At 31.8% G+C, this 21,027-nt stretch overlaps 1 protein-coding gene across 1 annotated transcript in view; it reads left to right on the forward strand.

Annotated features, from left to right (window-relative positions):
* The window catches only part of prex2 (phosphatidylinositol-3,4,5-trisphosphate-dependent Rac exchange factor 2), a 157,154-nt gene extending 137,060 nt beyond the window's left edge, over positions 1-20,094 (forward strand). The window contains 3 exon segments of the mRNA XM_073830561.1: positions 6,264-6,366; positions 13,399-13,466; positions 18,992-20,094. Coding sequence (XP_073686662.1) covers positions 6,264-6,366; positions 13,399-13,466; positions 18,992-19,037 — 217 coding nt within the window. The 3' untranslated portion in view covers positions 19,038-20,094.
* Positions 20,095-21,027: the final 933 nt, after the last annotated feature.

Raw genomic sequence — 21,027 nt, forward strand, 5'->3', positions numbered from 1 at the left:
TGCAGCGTCATGACCTGTCCTTGAAGTTTAAAACGACTATGAATGTGCGATATGTGTGAGGAACGCTGGTGATTGCTGAAATCTTTGTATCATGTTTTTTCTCGATTATAAATCAAGAGGATCGATGAAATGCAATTGAGGGTAAAATACACTTTAGCATCAGGTGAATTTCGACATCGTCAGCAGTTTGCCAGAAAGAAACCTATTTGTTGCCAAGGGCAAACAATCAAAGAGTGAAACAGGCAAAGAATCCTGATGCAAAACAGGCACAGAAAAGACCTTTGGCATTTTATGAAATTAAGAAGTTAGAGATCTTTATGCCCATGTTTGTCTCAATTCATAGAAATAATAGAAATGTATTATTATACATTATACATTATTTTAAAATGTAATTTTAAAAAAGTTTAAATCACGCAATTTCAAGAAAAATACAACAAAAAAAAAAACAGTTTTTTACAATTTGAGGGAAAAAGCCAGAAATGCGAGTTTATATTTCACAATTCTGAGAAAAAAACTAAATCAAGTATATATTAGTTTATATTACGCAATTCCTAGAAAAAAAGTTTATATTTCACATTTTTGAGAAAAATTCAGAATTGCAAGTTAAATTCTTTTATTTCTCGCAACTGCGAGTTTATATCACGCAATTCTGAAAAAAAAAATCTGAAATCAAGTTTATATTTAGCAGTTCAAAGAAAGTCAGCATTCCGGTTTATATCACACAATTCCTAAAAAAAGTATGTTTAAAGTTCACATTTCGAGTTTTTCACAATTCTAGGAAAAATTCAGATATGCAAGTTTATATTTCCCAAATCGTAGAAAAAAGTCAGAATTCCAGTTTATATTATGCAATTTAAAAAAAAAAAATTTGAGGAAAAATGTCAGAATTGTGAGTTTAAACCTCGCAATTCTGAATTTTTCACAAGTTTATTTAGCAGTTCAAAGAAAGTCAGCATTCCAGTTTATATCATGCAATTCTAAAAAAAGTACGTTTATTAGTCAGAAAAAGTCAGAAAGTCAGAATTGCGAGTCAATTTTTTTTCTTGCAAATGCGAGTTTATATCACGCAATTCTGAAAAAAAAAAAATCTGAAATCAAGTTTATATTTAGCTGTTCAAAGAAAGTCAGCATTCCAGTTTATATCACACAATTCCCAGAAAAAAGTAAGTTTATATTTCACATTTTTGAGAAAAAGTCAGAATTGCAAGTTAAAATCTTTTTTTTCTCAAAACTGCGAGTTTATATCATGCAATAAAAAAATGAAATCAGAAATCGAGTTCATATTTCACAATTCTGAGAAAACAACAGAATTGCATGTTTATACTGTATTTCACAATTTTCAGAAAAAAGTCAGAATTGCAAGTTTTTTTTTCACATTTGTAAGAAAAAATGTCAAAATTGTGAGTTCATATTTCACAATTCCAAAAAAAATACAGAATTTGAATTTATATCACGCATTTCCTAGAAAAAAGTCAGAATTGAGAGTTTTTCTCAATTTTCTGAAAAAATTAAGAATTGCGAGTTTATTTTTTTACAACTCTGAGAAAAAGTCAGAATTGCAAGTTTATTTTTCACAATTCTAAGAAAAAAAGTCAGAATTGTGAGTTTAAAAAAAAATTTTCACGCAACTGCGAGTTTATATCATGCATTTTTGAAAAAAATTATAATCAGAAATCGAGTTCATATTTCGCAGTTCTGAGAAGAAAACAACAGTAAAGTTTATTTTACAATTTTCAGAAAAAAGTCAGAATTGTGAGTTTATCTTTCACAATTTTCAGAAAAAAGTCAGAATTGTGAGTTTATATTTCACATTTGTAAGAAGAAATGTCAAAATTGCGAGTTCATATTTCACAATTCCAAGGAAAAAAAATACAGAATTCGGATTTATATCACGCATTTCTTAGAAAAAAGTCAGAATTGAGAGTTTATATTTCACAATTCGGAGAAAAAAAAATCAGAAATCGAGTTTGTATTTGGAATTCCGAGGAAAAAGAAAACGTCAGAATTGCGAGTTTTTCACAATTTTCTGAAAAAATTAAGAATTGCGAGTTTATTTTTCACAACTCTGCGAAAAAAAGTCAGAATTGTGAGTTAAAAAAAATTTTCTTGCAACTGCGAGTTTATATCATGCATTTTTGAAAAAAATTATAATCAGGAATCGAGTTCATATTTCGCAGTTCTGAGAAGAAAACAACAGTAAAGTTTATTTTACAATTTTCAGAAAAAAGTCAGAATTGTGAGTTTATCTTTCACAATTTTCAGAAAAAAGTCAGAATTGTGAGTTTATATTTCACATTTGTAAGAAGAAATGTCAAAATTGCGAGTTCATATTTCACAATTCCAAGGAAAAAAAATACAGAATTCGGATTTATATCACGCATTTCTTAGAAAAAAGTCAGAATTGAGAGTTTATATTTTACAATTCGGAAAAAAAAAAAAATCTGAAATCGAGTTTGTATTTGGAATTCCGAGGAAAAAGAAAACGTCAGAATTGCGAGTTTTTCACAATTTTCAGAAAAAAATCTGAATTGCAAGTTTATATTTCACAATTCTGAAAAAAAAAAATCAGAAATCGAGTTTATATTTTGCAATTCCGAGAAAAAAAGTCAAAATTTCAAGTTTTTCACAATTATAAGAAAAATTCTGATATGCAAGTTTATATTTCACAAATCCTAGAAAAAAGTCAGAATTCCAGTTTATATTATTAAAAAAAATTTATGAGAAAAAAAGTTGAAATTGTGAATCTTTTTCACAATTTTGAGGAAAAATGTCAGAATTGCGAGTTTAAACCTCGCAATTCTGAGTTTCTCACAACTACGAGTTTATGAGTTTATATCAGAAAATGTCTCTTTATATATATATATATTCTAGTATCATAGCCGGACTCTTGAATATCTGCATATGGAGATCAAATGAGAAAAAGGCTTTTTTTTTGAGCCAAAGGTCAGTGCTGTTCTCACTTGAGAAGAACTGAATGATTGAATTCACAGATGAAAGCTATATAACACATCTGACACCTCTGCCTGTGAACACGTATATATCAGCAAAAATGAGATGGAAATGTCAGGCTGATGCATCATGGATATAGACAGTTTGACAGTGGACAAGCTATTAAATAACCAAATATCTTTCTGATGGATTCTGTGGTACAGCTCAGCAGTTTTAAAGTCTCCCCACAGGTACAGAAACATTAGCAGTGTCAGAGATCTTCGCTCATGTTCTCGGTAATCTGAAATCAGTTTGGTATGTCTCTAAATAAGACATCATGTAGATTGATCATTTGGATTAGGTCTTATTGACCCAGACGCTGCTCATTGACTTTGTCTAGTGGTACCTCATAAAACTCTTTGGGCTTTCTTTTGGGAAATGGGAAATCAGATTTTTCATAAGTTTTGGAAATAAACGAGTTCAGTGCAGTAGGAAAACACTCTAGCTTTCAGAACTCAAAAATGTCTCTCCAATCTGAAAAAGAGTTTAAGTTAATATGCATAAATACAAATAATTTGATGTGTAATTTGATTTATTATATTCAGTTTTGCTAGTAGATATCAAATTTTGTCATTCTGGGTTATTATACAGAATTATAAACCAAATTATTCTTTTCTTTAATTTCTATGTTAGTTTAGTTTTAAAAATTATATAAAAAATATTCTGTTTTGCACATAGATATCTAGTTAGCTCACCACCAAATAATTATTTTGATTATTTTTAATTATTATTATTATTTATTTGTTATTATTATTATTAGTAGTAGTAGTAGTAGTAATTATAGTTTTTATTTCTATTTAATGTTCTGGGTTTAGTTTTAGTAATTTCAGTGTTTTCTATTTTTCTATATTTCAATTTATTTCACTTTATTTTACTTTTCCTTTCATTATAGTTGAAATATTTTAAGATTTCAAATGTTGATGCATTGAAATAAACTAACTAAAAATACTGTTTTCTATTTTATTGTTTTTATTTAAAAGTATTTATCTTTTATTTTACTTTTACTTTCATTATTATTTTAATATTTTAAGACTACAAAAGTTAATGCATTAAACTAGATAAAACTATTCTGTTTTCTATTTTAATTTTTATTTATTTCAATTTTTTACCTTTTACTTTTACTTTCATTATTATTTTAATATTTTAAGACTACAAAAGTTTAATGCATTAAACTAAACTAAACAAACATATTTAGTTTTCTTTTTTCTTTATTTATCTTTTATTTTAGTTTTACTTTCATTAAAAATTTAATATTTTAAGACTACAAAAGTTAATGCATTAAGCTAAACTAAATAAACATATTTAGTTTTCTATTTTATTTAAATTTATTTAGCTTTTATTGTAGTTTTACTTTCATTGTATATTTAATATTTTAAGACTACAGAAGTTAATGCATTAAGCTAAACTATATAAAATATTTAGTTTTGCACATGGATATCTAGTTAGCTTGCTAACTAAACAGGGTTGTAGATTTAATTATTTATTATTATTTATTTATCAATATTGTTATTTTTTTAGTAATTGTATTTTTTTATTTCTATTTTATGTTCTGGGTTTAGTTTTGGTAATTTTAGTGTTCTTAATTTTATTTTTAGTGTTTATTTATTTATTTCAATTTATTTAGCTGTTATTTTAGTTCTACTTTAATTAAAATGTTAAGATTTTAAGATCACGGAAGTTAATGCATTAAACTAAACTAAATAAAAATATTCAGTTTTACACCTAGATATCTAGTTAGCTTGCTAATGAACAGGGTTGTAGTAGTTTTAATTATTTTTATTTATTTATTAGTAATTTTGGTTTTTATTTCTCTTTCGTGTTGTGGGTTAAGTTTTAGTAATTTCAGTGTTTTCTGTTTTAATTTATTAATATGTTTTTTTATTTAGTTTTGCACATGCATACCTAGAGAACAGGGTTGTTGTATTTTTTATTATTATTTCTATTTTATATTATTTTCTGGGTTCAGTTTTAGTAGTTTTTGTGTTTTCTGTTTTTTTTTTTTTTTAGCTTTTATTTTAGTTTGACGTTCATTATAATTGTAATATTTTATTCGTATTATTTATTCTTCTTATTTTTTTTTTAATCTCTTTTATGTTCTGGGTTCAGTTTCAGTAATTTCAGTATTTTCTATTTTATTTTTAAATTTTCTATTCATTTCAATTTATTTAGTTTTTATTTTAGTTTGACTTTTATTATAATTGTAATATTTTAAGACTATAAAAAATTATGTATTACACTAATCTAGTACACATAATAAACTGGCATTTTCATCTAGTGGAAAAATGTGTTTATTGCAAGTGGTTTATAAAGGTTTCATGTTTTATATTAAGGCATGTATCGAGAAACTACATCTAATTCAGTTAAGTAATTTAGTTTTGGAGACATGAAAAGCAAGACAAGCTTTTCCCCCCTTTTTTCCATAGTTTGATTTTTTTAAAGGTAAAACTATACAAAAAGGTGTCCTTTGTTAACATTAGTTTTATGGAAAGAGGTGCCATCTTTTCTTATTGACCCAGACACTGTACAACAACATGTCTAGTAGTACCTCATACATTTATATTGGCCTTTTGATTGCAACGATCTGGTTTATTTTGTCCTGATTGGCTACTTTCCCACTCATCCAGTGGTCACAATCTTTTAGAGACTACATGCTTATAGTTGACTTTGGGGGATGTTTATTGCTCTCTTGGGACTGTTCGCTTTAAATGCAGTGGAGTGTATGACTCTCACACCTGTTTGGCCACGCTGCCCTTTGACTGTCCGTATAAATGTTAATGGGATGTGAGTGGCAGACACATGTTCCCAGAGAATGAAAGTGCATGTCACGCTCCATCACGCTGGAATGACAGAACATCTGACAGCTCTTCCTGTTATCCAGGCGTTGGCACAGACAGATGAGACATCGACCCGGGCCGCACTAGCTTGTTAAATGCCTTGGATTTCCTAGCAGAGCCAGAAGCTGTCCCCCTCTTCCATTCTGTAACCAGAAATTAGTTGTATTTATTTAGCTTCTCTGTTTTTAATCAAATTAGTAATTAAAAAACATCTCTGCGTAATTAATTCAATTGGAACAAGGCTAGCGGAAAGTGATCTCTGATGAAATTAATTTTTTTTTTCTTCTTGAGTGTAATTTTCACCCTCATTTTTGCTTTTGCTGCAATCAGCTTCTGAATACTTAATGACATATTCGATAAACAGTTATGGTTTGACATTATAATGTGGAGTGTATGGTGCTACAGTAAATGCTGATCTGTGGTTTATTGTTTGTCTTGCAGTTGTACGTTAAGCGTCACGCTGGAACAGGCTATTCTTCTGGCCCGCAATCACGGCTTGCCCCCACGATGCATCATGCAGGCCACTGACGTCATGAGGAAGCAGGTATGTTCTGTTATTTGATGTTTCTTTAACACTTTTGACCTTGTAGACTTTTAGACGAATTAAACCCCAAACACTTTTTACACACTCTCTAGTTTATCTATTTTGTCCACTAACAATGTCCAACAGTGTATGTACAGTATCGTTAAAGTTTGGCGTCGTTAAGATTAATTTAATGTTTTGAATTGTCTCTTATGCTGCAAGACTGCATTAATTTGATAAAATACATTAAAAATGGTATTATTGTTAAATATTGTTATATATTATTATAATAAAGTAATTTAAAATAGTGGCTTTCTATTGTAATATATTTTAAAATGTCATTTATTTCTGTGATGGCAAAGCTACATTTTCAAGTGCTCAAGTAACATTTCTTTAGTAAATAGAAAGTTCTTTTTAACATTACAAATGTCTTTACTGATACTTTTGAACAATTAAAATGCTTGCTGGATATAAGTAGTATTTCTTTAAAAAAAAGAGAAAAAAATAGAGCTATTATATTATTGTATTCTATTTTTTTTTTCACAATGTCATGAAACAACACATCTCAAATGATGAAATGTGTGCAACATTTTGTGACATTTTAAACATTTTTGACTAAATGGCAGACTTCTTTGTCTTGTTAATAGATAGAAGTATGTATGGATAGAGCTATTATTTCTTTAAAGAATAAAAATAAAAATAAATAAAATAAATAAATAAAAATGCATAGAGCCAAACCTTTGAGCGGTCATGTACATTTTATTTTATTTTATTTTATTTTGTTTTATTTTATTTTATTTTATTTTATTTTATTTTATTTTATTTTATTTTATTTTATTTTATTTTATTTTATTTTATTTTATTTTATTTTATTTTATTTTATTTTATTTTATTTTTATTTTTTATTGCTATTAGATAGAAGTATGGATGAATAGAGCTATTATTTCTTAGAAAAAAAATAAAAAATAAAAATGCACAGCCCCAAACCTTTGAGCAATCGTGTACTTTTTATTTTTTATTTTTCTCAATGTCATGAAACAACACATCTCAAATGATGAAATGTGTGTGACATTTTGTGACATTTAAAACAAAATAAAATAAAAATGCACTACGTTTTTTGAATAAAATGGCAGACTTTTTGTCATTTTAAACATTTTTTTAATATCCTAAATACACAACAATAAATATTTATAATAATAATAAATATTTATCTTTTTGCATAAATAAAAAAAAAACTTTAATGTGATCTTCATATAACAACAAAAACTTATAAAGCTAAAATCTGTTTGTTTTAATAAAAATGTTACTAAAAGGTTGAAGAAATATCATATTACTGTTAGCTCTCTTTAGAATGGACCATTTTTTCATTTTATAAACCCATGGTTTCTCATTTAAAATTTCAACTGGGAAATTCATATGTTTGGTTTTGAAGTGCCTTTCCAGCAGAGAAAAAGATGAGGTAATATCTACCTCTGCTTTTAATCTTTTCTGAATCGTACTGACCCAGTTAATTTATTGGGAATTACAGTTACAAAAAAATCAAAACATTAGGCCACCGTGTTCATTTCTAGGAGGATTTATTTTTATCAAAGGCCTGTTTAATTATTTTGGGAAATGTAACAAGCTTAACTGCCTTGGTTTGCTTTCTCTCATTTCGGTTTCTCTACATGGCTATTAGCATAAGCTCTTCCTCCCGCCGGCTAGCCAGTCTGGAAGGAGGAGGATAGACGCTCATGAAATGAAGTCTCCCTATACCTTTCATTTAGAAAGTGGAAGATTGTTAGTCTTTTTCTACCCATTTTCACCCTAGCCTTGAAGCGTCCTTCGTGAAGTTATGGATGAAACTGACAGGGTCTGCTCTTTTGATATCATTAAGCTCTGTGAGACTTGTATAATAGAGGGCTAGGACGGCTGCTGTGTCAGCTCCGAAGAAATGAAACTTCAAGGTGGCCCTGAGTCATGAGAGGCAAAGACTAGAGAGCCCTTGACAGTAACTCAGTCACGTCGAGACAGATAACTTTCAAAAGAGTACATTAGGCTGTTTCTCATCTCAAGTGACAGGCAATGTGTGTTCCGTGCCGTCCACTTCTGCTGCCATTTATACATTCACCGTAGCTTTGAATCATTATTTATTAGTAATATTAAAAATATAAATAACTTAAGTAATAATTAAGTTTTTAAGTAAATTATATTATTACATTATAGGTCATGTATGTTGTGATACAAATTTAAAAGTAACTTTATATTTAACAATTTTTTATGAAATGTGCAAGATATACATTTTTGTTCCTACATCAAGGCACAGGTGACCATTTTTCATTTTGATGTGATGGGATTCCAGAGTTAAAACACTCTGATTAACAGTCCTGTGATTCATTTAATATTGGAAAAAATAATTAATTATTAAATAAATGAAAATAAATAAGTAATTTAATAATTATCATTTAAATAATTTAAGGTCAATTTAATTTTAAGCCTATACAATTTGTGGTATTAATATTTTTGATGTTTAAGGACCATTTTGTTTAATTTTATGATGTTTTTGGGATACCATTTGATGTCTGATATTAAATATGAAGCAAAAATGCATTGAAAACCACTGCATTAGGAAAGAGGTTATTCATTGGTCAGGCCATTAAAATGTATGTAGTAAAACAACTCTATAAGTAACTTTATATTTAGCTAATCTTTATAAAATGTGCAAGATATACTTTTTTTGTTTTTACATCAAGGCACAGGTGATCATTTTTCATTTTGATGCAGTGGGATTCCGGATTGAAAATGCTCTCCATTAAACAGTCCTGTGATTCATTTATCATTGTAAGTAATAATTAGTAAACAAGTAAAACAAATGAGTAATTAAATAATTGTCATTTAAATAATTTAGTTTCAATTCATTTTTTAGCCTATACAATTCTTGGTATTCATATTTTTTAATGTTTAAGGACTGTTTTATTTTATTTTATTTTTTATTTGAATGATTTTGGGCCACCATATGATGTCCAATGTTAAATATGAAGCAGGAACGCATTGAAAATCACTTCATTAGGGAACAGGTCATTCATAGGTCAGACCATTCAAATGTATATAGTTAAAAAAAAAAATATATATATATATATATATATATAACTTTATATTTAGCTAATCTTTGTGAAATGTGCAAGATAAACATTTTTGTTCTTACATGAAGGCACAAGTGACCATTTTTCATTTTGACAAAATAGGACTTGTCTTGAATAAACAGTCTTGAATAAATGAATGAATGAATGAATGAATTATTTATTTAATTTGTTTGAATTTCATTTTAAGTAGAGCTGCAAAAGATTAGGCATGATTAATCGATTCAAAATAAAAGTTTGTTTACATACTATATATGTGTGTACTGTGTATATTTATTGTGTATAAATAAATACACATACATGCATGTATATATTAAGACAAAATGTTAGATTTATATGTAAAACGTTTATATATAATATAAATTATATACAATTGTTTACATACAAATATATATATATATATATATATATGTGTGTGTGTGTGTGTGTGTGTGTGTGTGTGTGTGTGTGTGTGTGTGTGTATTTATATATACATAATAAATATACACAGTAAACACACATATAGTATGTAAACATAAACTTTTATTTTGAATCGATTAATTGCGACTAATCGTTTTGCAGCTCTAATTTTAAGCCTATAGAATTCCTGGTTTTAATATTCTTTATATTTAAGGACCATTTGTTTAATTTTATGATGATTTTGGGCCACCATTTGATGTCAGATATTAAATATGAAGCAAGAACTTGTTGAAAACCACTGCATTAGGGAACAGGTCATTCATAGGTCAGGCTATTAAAATGTATGTAGCAAAATGACTTTATAAGTAATTTTATATTTAACTTTTACCTGAGGGTAGCCATACTTTTTAAAATATATATTTGCATATCACCTCTGATTTTAAAACTGCTGAATTCGTAATGCGTTGCAGCGTATAATATGTGATGTTCTGGACCGCCTTTGGGTGATGATTCCTTACTTGCACCGTCCAGGCTCCGAAATGACTTTATGAATATAAATATGAACGACTATCGTCAGAGCCTCCCCTGGCCGACTATTTATTATTATTCACCGTAATTCCTACCTCACAGCAAGACTTAAAAGAGACTCATCCATCATAATGCCTGGAACTCATTGAGGAACAGAGAGGGACACTGACGAATCTCTTCACTATGCAGTTTCTGTGTATAAACACTAAACTGCTGAACTGCTAAAATGAGTTAAAGTTATTTTTAGAGATGTTATTGTTGAAAAAAAGGTTATCAAGAAGTTGTATAATCTTCTTGGTGACTGTAGACAACTGCTCTTTATGTTTTTGCCCTCTCATATCTCAGTGCTTCTCCTCGATGTCCAGGCGTATCTTTTCAAGTCCCGGGAAAGCAGTAAGCGAAATGCCTGACTCTGGTGGTGTAATTGCTGATGTTATCATGACTTGATAAGGGACTGACCATGGTGCCGCCCATGTCTGAGACAGTCACCGGTCAGTAGTTGTTGGAGAGGCAGTGTACCTGTAGACTGAATCTCTGCACTCGCAATCACAGCTGTGTTTATGCGGCAGTAACGTCCCCCGCTGCTGATCCAGCCCGCTCTAGACGCACCTGCCGAGACGCCTCACGTCAAACCAACCTACAGAGCTATTTGTGGAAACAGCTAATGTTTGTAAAATGTGCAAGATATACATTTTCGTTCTTTCATCAAGGCACAGATGGCCATTTTTCATTTTGACGCAAAAGGATTCAGGAGTGAAGATGCTCCGTTAAACAGTCCTGTGATTCATTTAGCATTGGACTTTCTTTTAGTTGGCCGCATCTACCTCACAGCAAATGACTCGGGATGTTCTATGAGCATGTATGTTTTATATCCTAATTTATGATTACAAACAAGTCCATCTAACACATCTGACAAGGCCAGCGTTCGTGAACTGTGACGACTAGGGATGTAACGGTATTGTGAATACCGTCATACCGCAATAACAATTTTTTTCGATACTACCGTGGTCGCATGACTCGATAAAACAATAGGTCTTCTGAGAAAAGTTTGCTCAGGCGAATGGAGCGAACGGGAGGTAGCGGGAACTACATTTCCCATCAGCCCAGGCGTGGCCATAATCCTTTACGGTCTGTTGTCGCTACAGACTGTAGCAGCAAGGAAAAGAGATGGAAATGGTCGAACCTGCTCCGTCTGAAGTGCGTATGCGTCACGTATTTTCAGCACCCATGTTAACGGATTAGAGCGTTCACACTGCACGCGGTTGCTGTCCGGTAGTACGTCCTAGAAGCGGTGCCTTTGCAGCAGTGCAGCAGTGCAGCGATCGTTTCGGCACCGAGTCTATTTTTTGCTGCGCTGTATGCGCTGAATTAATGTTACAGTGCGTTGTTCGCTGTAAAAATTTACATGGATTGACACGGAAATGTACCATAAATGCATATAAATTTCACAGTCAACACGTGGCTTTTTGGCTAGGTTTAAAATAAGGTGCAGTTTTAAAGAGGCTAAACTAGGCAACATAATAGATGCACTTGTCCAGGTAGAAAAGTTCTTTAAAGGATTGTTTTTAATAAAGATTTAATGCGAAAGAAAGGCATGAGAGCCTACTGCACTGCAAAAAATGCTTTTCTTACTTAGAATTTTGTCTTGTTTCCAGCCAAAATATCTAAAAATTCTTAAATCAAGAAAGATTTTCTAGACAAGTAAAAATTATTGTCTTGTTTTTAGTAAAAACAAGTCAAAATTAAGTGAGTTTTTGTTTAAAAAAAGCTAAATAATCTGCCAATGGGGTAAGAAAAAAAATCTCATTTCAAGCAGACAACTAGATTCAGACAACTCATTCAGCTAAACTGATTTGACTGTTTTTTACATGCTTTAATATTTTTTTGTTACTAAAATTGAAATATTTAAGTTTCTGTTTCAAAGTTTACAGATAGATGGCTAATTTGTATGCCATTGATATGTTCAGTGTTCATGTAAACTGTTTAATAAACACTTCTGGCACTTTTTTCGAGTCTCTTCATTAGTTTAGTTTTTCCTGTAAATGATTCAATAAATACCGTACCGTGCCATTCATACCGAGGTATTACCGTACCGTGAAGTTTTGATACCGTTACATCCCTAGTGACGACGGATGCGGCTAGTAAGTCACAGGTTCAGCTGGCTGGCGAGACTGCTCTTTTTCTATGAAATATGAGCCACAGCGTCTATGAAGGATGGCAGAGCAGGCTGACTTAGGGAACTGAAGAGGAAAAAAAACAGATGATCTGTTCAGAATAGGAAATGATTATATGAATTATTTAATTATTTTAAAATAGAAGAAACCCAGTGCATATTTATTTCAAAAAGTAATTTTCCCTGGTACAGAAATAGAAGTACATTAAAAAAGAAATTGAATGATTTCATTTCAGTAGATGTATGGTGTTGGGTTTATATTTGTCTATGACAACATATCAAACATTATACATTGTGTGTGTGTGTGTGTGTGTGTGTGTGTGTGTACCTGGTATTCATCACGTTGTGGGGACCAAATGTCCCCACAAGGATAGTTTCTTTTTCATTTCTTAGGTCCCCATGAGGAAACAGGCTTATAAATAATGCACAATGAATTTTTTTGATGAAGTAAAAGTGTGCACAATCTCCTGTGAGGGCTAGGTTTAGGTGTAGGGTAGGTGTAGGGCCATAGAAAATACGGTTTGTACAGTATGAAAACCATTACGCCTATGGAATGTCCCCATAAAACATGTACTGTAAACCCAACGTGTGTGTGTGTGTGTGTGTGTGTGTGTGTGTGTGTGTGTGTGTGTGTGTGTGTGTGTGTGTGTGTGTGTGTGTGTGTATATTTCATAATACCCATATACCAATATACCAATATACCACACAGCTTAAATGACGCCACTTCTCACCTTTGACCGACTGGACAGTGGACACAAAATATATTTTGTGCTTATTTAAAGAATAAGTGCTCTAACAGGCCTGAAAGTCATTTATAATTATGGCTCTTTTTAGGGAGCGAGAGTGCAGAATTCGGCCAAGAACCTGGGAGTGAGAGACCGCACCCCATCAACAGTGCCAAGGTAACTAGGGCAGCCCACACACCACTTTCCTCAATCACCACACACACACACACACACACACACACACACACACACACACACACACACACACACACACACACACACACACACACACACACACACACACACACACACACACACACACACATCATTTAATTCCCCTCACATTCACACTGTGGTTTTCACTAACCTTTCGCAAAATGTGCATGAAATAATTTTAGCCCTAAATGCCACGGTTCAACGTTTTACACATTTCAGAAAAATGTTTAGGCCTCCAGAATTATAACAGCTCTATATTGACAGGCCTCAAACATTCTGATGAAGGGTTTGCTGTAAACCGCTAAGTATCTAGAATGGTTGTGGGTGAATTTTCATTTTTGGTGAACTATTACATTAAAGCTATTTAATGCACAGACTTATTTTTATAATAGAGTAATTTCAGCCTAGAGTGGGCTATCAGTTTTTTCTAAAAAAAAAAAAAAAAAAAAGTCTAGTCCACACAAAAATGAAATGAATTATTATTATTATTATTATTATTATTATTATTATTTACTTCCTCTCATGTCATTCCTTAGATGAACAAATAAATGTAATTGTGATCTTAGAATTGACAAAGGTCAGAACTGTGAGATATAAACTTTGACTTTTCTCTGAGTTTGCATCTTGCAGTTCAGATTTTTTCTATGAATTGTGAGTTTACATTTTGAAACTCAGTTTTTCTTTTGTTTTCCGCCACAAAATATAAAAAACTTTTTATTTCACAATTCTTGCTCAGAGTTTATATCTCACAATTGCTCAGTTAATATATCACAATTCTGACTTTATATCTTGCAATTGTGACTTTATAGCTCACAGTTTTCAGAATTTCAAGAAAAAAGACAGAATTGTGACATAGAAAGTTACAGTTTTTTACCTTTATTTTTTATCCTGTGGCAGAAACAAGCTTCCATATCTTTCTTGTGTGGAAAAAAATATATATTTTGGAAAATTTGAAATTGGAAAAAACTGATTGGTTACCATTTTTGGGTGGCCTATCTCTTTAAGAGACTTAACAGCATATTAAGCATTTACAGTTGTGGTCAAAATGTATATACACCTTGTGTAAATGTTAATTGTTTTACCAAAAATGCAAAATCCATGTTATTTTTTGTATTTAGTACTGACCTGAATTAAGATATTTTACATGAAAGACATTTACACATAGTTCACAAGAGAAAATAATAGTTGAATTTCTAAAAATGACCCCGTTCAAAAGTTAACATACTCTTGATTCTTAATACTGTGTTGTTACCCGAATGACCACAGCTGTCTTTTTGTGATAGTTGTTCATGAGTTCCTTGTTTGTCCTGAACAGTTAAACTGGCCACTGTTCTTCAGAAAAATCCTTCAGGTCCCACAAATTCTTTTTTTTTCAACATTTTTGTATAATTGAACCCTTTCCAAAAATGACTTTATGAGTTTGAGATCCATCTTTTCACACTGAGGACAACCGAGGGACTCATACACAACTATTACAAAAGGTTCAAACACTCGCTGATGCTCCAGAAGGAAAGATGATGCATTAAGAGCCAGGGGGTGAAAACCTTTGCAATTTGAAGATCAGGGTAAATGTAACTTCTTTTGTCTTCTTGAAAACATGTAGGTATTTTCTGTAGTATAAGATATTTAGACAAAATAAGAAAAATGTACACATCTTCATTCTGTTAAAAAGTTTACACCCCTGGCTCTTAATGCATCTTTTTAAAACAATATGAAAATTGTAATATTTGCATATTGAATTGTGATGGCCTTCGTTGTTGCATCTTTTTGTGCAGAAACTTCAAACCTATAGCTCACCTTCAGCTACTGTATAACACAACTCTTTCGCTGTCTCTCAAGGGCTGATTTTTCCTTCTGAAAACGCAAATCTAGTATTGTAAATGTATGTCTGCTTTTTAAATGCCCTTTAACGTTGTAATAAGTGACCCGCAGTTTTACCAGAGACAAAAACTTGGGAAGAGCTGTTCTGCATTTATTCTTCAAATAAACCCCTGCAGTAGAGCCGTGTGAAACAAAAGATACAGCATTCTTGCAAATGTGCGCATTATGCTGTATTCATCCGTATAAAATGAAATTGAACAGAAACCTGGGGTATTAAATTCACAAAACATATTATCCAGCTTCAAATGCAAGTCCTCACAACAGAACAGCCATTACATTACTGCAGGTATGTGTGAGTGCATGTGTACATGCATTAAATAGAGAACATGTATGAGAGCCTGATTCTATTTCCTGCAGGAAAACAGAATGAGACATACGTTAAAAACAGACCCACTCAGCAGGTACAAAACTCCAGCGTAAACTCTAATCTGTCACAGTCACTTGAGGTCTGTAGGGAGATGTACTGTAGCGTGAACCTCAAGACAATGACTCATAGCTTTTCATAGCATGTTGCATGTGATCATTGCTGCGTGGCTTATGTTTATTTGGCATATAACAAATGCAGCCTAAATCCAAGGATTTGTGGTTAACCTTTTTAAAATTCACTGCAGCTCAGAAGGAAAGTCGTTAGCTTGTTTATTACACAAATTTACATTGGTTACATTAGTAAGTTGCTTTATAAAACAAATGTAGCATTACATCCTGTCCTAACCAGGCATAAAGCAACCGTCTATCCACACTATATGAGAAAATGCAACATGACATAATCATAGCCAATTGGAACACATTAGTGTTAATTTTGTTGGCCATTTTTTTAATTTAGTCTTAGTCTTTTTAATTAGTCTTAGTTCTGTGTCAAATGTCCTTTTTAGTTATTATCATTATTAGTCAATCATTTTAGCCTCGTTTTTTATCATTAATGGTATTGCCTTTATATAGTCACAGTTATCGTTTATTGACCTTATTGTTGTCTTGTCATGGGAAAAAAACATCTTCTGTGCTTAGATAATGAAGAGCGAGTGTGTTCACACGGTTGCCAGATTGCAAAAATTAAGCGAAACAGACCAGAAAAACTGCATGTTCATAGTCACAGTTATCGCTTATTGACTTTAGACCTATCATTTAATAAACTTTGTATCGTTTATTGTCTCGTCATCGTCACATCATGGGAAAAATTGTTTGTGCTTCTGTAATGAAAAGCAAGCTTGTGTACATGTTTGCCAGATTTCAAAAATTAAGAGAAACACTGGACAGAAATTATATTCTTTTTAACAGAGTAGCTTCAATTTGGGGATTTGAACTCTTGATATCTGGCAACTGCACACAAGAAAAAAAAGTGTTTTGCACATCATCTGCACTTCGGCAATGAAGAGCGAGCATGTGCACATGGTTGCCAGATTGAAAAATTAAGTATAACACCGGACAGAAAATGTGTCCTTTTAACAAAGAAGCCCTGATTTGGGGATTTAAACTCTTGATATCTGGCAACTGCACACATACATAACTCTTGCATAGTAGAGGCACGTACTGCCGCCTGCAGTAATATTTTGTTTTTTGTCGAAAATAAAAAGTCAGTGATATTGCATATACATAGTCACAGTTATCGTTTATTGACATTATTGTCATCGTCTCGTCATGGGAAAAAAGCGTCTGTGCATCTTCTGTGCTTCTGTAATGAAGAGCGAGCTTGTGCACATGGTTGCCAGATTGCAAAAATTAGGCAAAACACTGGCCAGAGAAGCTTCAATTTGGGGATTTGAACTCTTGATATCTGTCAACCGCACACATGGAAGCTCCCGTAGTAGAGGCACGTACAGCAGTCCGCAGTATTCTTTTGTCTTCTTTTGTATGACGAATATAAAAATAGATTTTCGTATAGTTTTCATTTTTTTAAATACATTTGAGTCTCGTCTTTTATCAATAATGATATTACATGTTTATATAGCCACAGTTATCATTTATTGACCTTATTGTCGTCTCATCATGGGAAAAAAGCATCTGCGCATCATTTGTGCATAGTATAGTCTTCACTTCTGTAATAAAGAGCAAGTGTGTGCACATGGTCAGAAAATGTATCCTTTTAACAGAGAAGCTTTGATTTGGGGATTTGAGCTCTTGATATCTGGCAACCGCACACATGCTTGCAAAGTAGAGGCACATACAGCAGTCTGCAATAATATTTTGTTTTCTTTTTTTAGATGAAAATAAAAAGAGTTTTTTGTATAGTTCTTATTTTTTAAAATACATTTGTCTTTTCTTTTATTGTCGGTGATATTGCATATTTATATAGTCACAGTTATAGTTTATTGACTTTATTATCATCTCGCCATGGGAAAAAAGCATCTGTGCATCGTCTGCGCATGGTTGCCAGATTGCAAAGCAATTAAGCAAAACACTGGTCAGAAAATGAATAATTTTAACAGAGAAGCTCTGATTTGGGGATTTGAGCTGTTTACCTGGCAACTGCACACATGAACGCTCGCATTGTCTAGAGTTTGTTTTGTGAAGAAAATAAAACAAGTTTTGTATAGTTTTAGTTTTTTAAAATAAATTTTAGTATAGTCTTTTATCGTAAATGATTGTATATTTATGTGGTCACAGTTATTTATTGACTTTATTGTCGTTTTGTCATTGTCTTATCATGCGCATCGTCTGCACGTCTGTAATGAAGTGCGAGCTTGTGCGATTGGTTGCCAGATTGCAATAATTAAGAAAAACACTGACCAGAAAATGTATCTTTTTAACAGGGGATTTGGGGATTTGAACTCTTTATATCTGACAACTGCACACATGAAAGCTCACCTAGTAGACACACATACTGCAGTACGCAATAATATTTTGTCTTCTTTGTTTTGACGAAAATAAAAAGATTTTTTGCCTTTTATCGTCAATAATATTTCATGTTTATATAGTCCTTATTGTCATCTCATCATGGGAAAAAAGTGCATAGCGCCTGAGCATCGTCTGTGCTTCTGTTATGATGAGCAAGCATGTGCGCATGGTTGCCAGATTGCAATAATTAAGCAAATATGTCCTTTTTAACAGAGAAGCTCTGATTTGGGGATTTGAACTCTTGATATCTGGCAACCACACACTTGAAATCTCGCATGGTAGAAGCATATAGAGCAATCCACTATACAATTTTGACTTCTTTTTAACGAAAATAAAAAGAGATTTTTATATAGTGTTTATTTTTTATATATAGTCTCGTCTTTTATTGTAATTGAAACGGCATGTTTATATAGTGTTATTGTTTATTGACCTTATTGTCGTCTTGTCATCGTCCTGCTCTAGTCATGGGGAAAAGTTTGACAACAAACATTATTCATCATAATTTAGCTTTGGATCACAGGAATAAATTACATTTAGAATATATTAAATTGGAAACTGTTATTTTAAATTCAAATAATATTTCATAATGTTATATAATATTACTATATTAACTAATATTACTTTTACAGTGTTTTTGACCAAATAAATTCAACTTTTGTGAAGATAAGAGACTTTAAATAAATAAATAAATATCTTACCAAATGTTTTCTTAAAATATTTACAAATATATAATATTTAAATATTTGAAAATTGTTTTTTAATTCTATTAACAGATTATACAAACTGTGCCAGCCTCCACCTCCTGACGGCGACCCCTGAACCCACAACTTCAACTGATCTAGACCAGCTCTGGTCCTACTTTCAACGACAAACACACTGTCCACATCAAGAGACCGTCAGGACGTTCACCCTCACTCCTGCTCAGAGGCAGATCTGTCACCTCTCAACTCAACGGATTCACAGCGTAATATCTATTGACTTTTGTCACAGCTTTTTAAAGGCGTCATTATTTTTGTATTTCATGCTTTGCTACGGCACATCTCATTCTAGACTGAAGATCAAACAAACAGGATGTCTGATCTCCCAGCTGCTGTCAAGTCAATCACAAAAATAGAGTGTCAATCACAATGTCTTGTTTCAAATAACGTTATTCTTCATGTAAAATAATTTGCACAATGCTTTAGTCTCTGTATGTTAAGGCGTAACTTTTGTTTATAGGTTCTATTTGAGCGTTCCATCCAAAAGCCTCATTGCAACTGTATTTACATCTATTTTCATATAAATCTTTAACATATGTATAGGGTTTGGCTCACACATTATTAGATTTCTCAACTTTTTAGAGTTTATTAACACCATAGTGCATTAAGCTACATGTTGCAGTCTCAGAACTGCAGTCTCAGTGAATCTGACATACAGTACTGGAAAGTTCATACAACACTTACATAGGTATATAAGTCATTTTGTCATCACATTTAAAATATTCAGTACTCAGGAGTTGTTATATGTTATATTCATGTTGCTTAAAATAACAAATTAATCGATCATTACTATGCAATATTGAGAAACCGCTCTAAACAGGAATTGTTTATTAACTCCACAAATTAAGATATTTTATACAGTACATCTGTCTGAATTAATACGCTCTTGATAAAAGCAGCCAGAAGGGAATATAAATTCATGTCAAAATATTACTGTAAAAAGTTTTCACAGAAAAAGACAGTTATTTATTTTGTCATAAAACTAACCCATTTTGAGTTCCAAATACATTTTTCTCTCTCTCTTTTTTTAACCTAAAAACTAGGTTGATTTCCCCAATATTACAGTAAATTGTAATGTCAAATTGTAATTAATTTCAAATAAAAATGTTTAAAGGTGACTTTTTTCAGTGTTTAAGTGCTATAATCAGGTCCACAGTGCATCTACCAAACCAGAAAAGCCCCAGACATAACCGACTTTGTTTTAACTAATGTGTTTTTAGTTTAAGCGCAATAAGACATGAAAGAGAGTAATACTCACATGCCATGTGACAGCCACTTTCTGTGTGTGCTTTGGACATGTACGCTTAGAAAACCATATTTTAGAAGTTCAACACTTATATGGTTTAAAACGCATGATAATCAAAACCAAACATATATATTTTTTTTAGCAGAGTATCTGATGTATGAGCTGTAAAGACACAGTCCTATGCTGGAAAAGGGGACGGGGAGCAGCAGCTCATTTGCATTTAAAGAGGCATGCACACAAAAAAGCATGTTTCAGCTTCTACTCAAAATAGGCATTTTCAAAAATCAAATTCCTTATATAAAACAAATTCTGTTTTTGATGGAGCTGTGTGACTAAATATTTATGCAAAGACTTTAAAAGTGCAAAGACCTTTTAAAAATGATTTTAATTTGACTCTGTGCTTCAAATTTTGTTACCGATCTCTCCAGAGAATGTATTTAGTGTGCGTTTGACAGTATGCATGTGCTGAGTGCACACAAACTCCCAGCTGCTTTATGTGCTGTGCTGTGCTGTCATCCATCAAATGTGCAGCTGGTATCAGACCCGTTAAAGTCTTCAGGAATCTCACTAATGGCCTCTGTATGTTGGCAACTGTCTCTGACAAACATTGTTTACCTGTCATAATTTCCCTGGGCTCATTGTCACTTGCAGTTTTTGTAAATGGCTTCCAGATATTCTGTAATAACTTAGTGACACCAATATATACTGACACCAATGGACTGTTTAAATTGTGGAGAGAAAAAAATATATACAGTTGAGGTCCCCCTTTCAGAGTATGCAAAATGTTAATTATTTTACCAAAATA

Source organism: Garra rufa, chromosome 24 (genome assembly GCF_049309525.1).
Source record: "Garra rufa chromosome 24, GarRuf1.0, whole genome shotgun sequence".
Classification (NCBI taxonomy): Eukaryota; Metazoa; Chordata; class Actinopteri; order Cypriniformes; family Cyprinidae; genus Garra; species Garra rufa.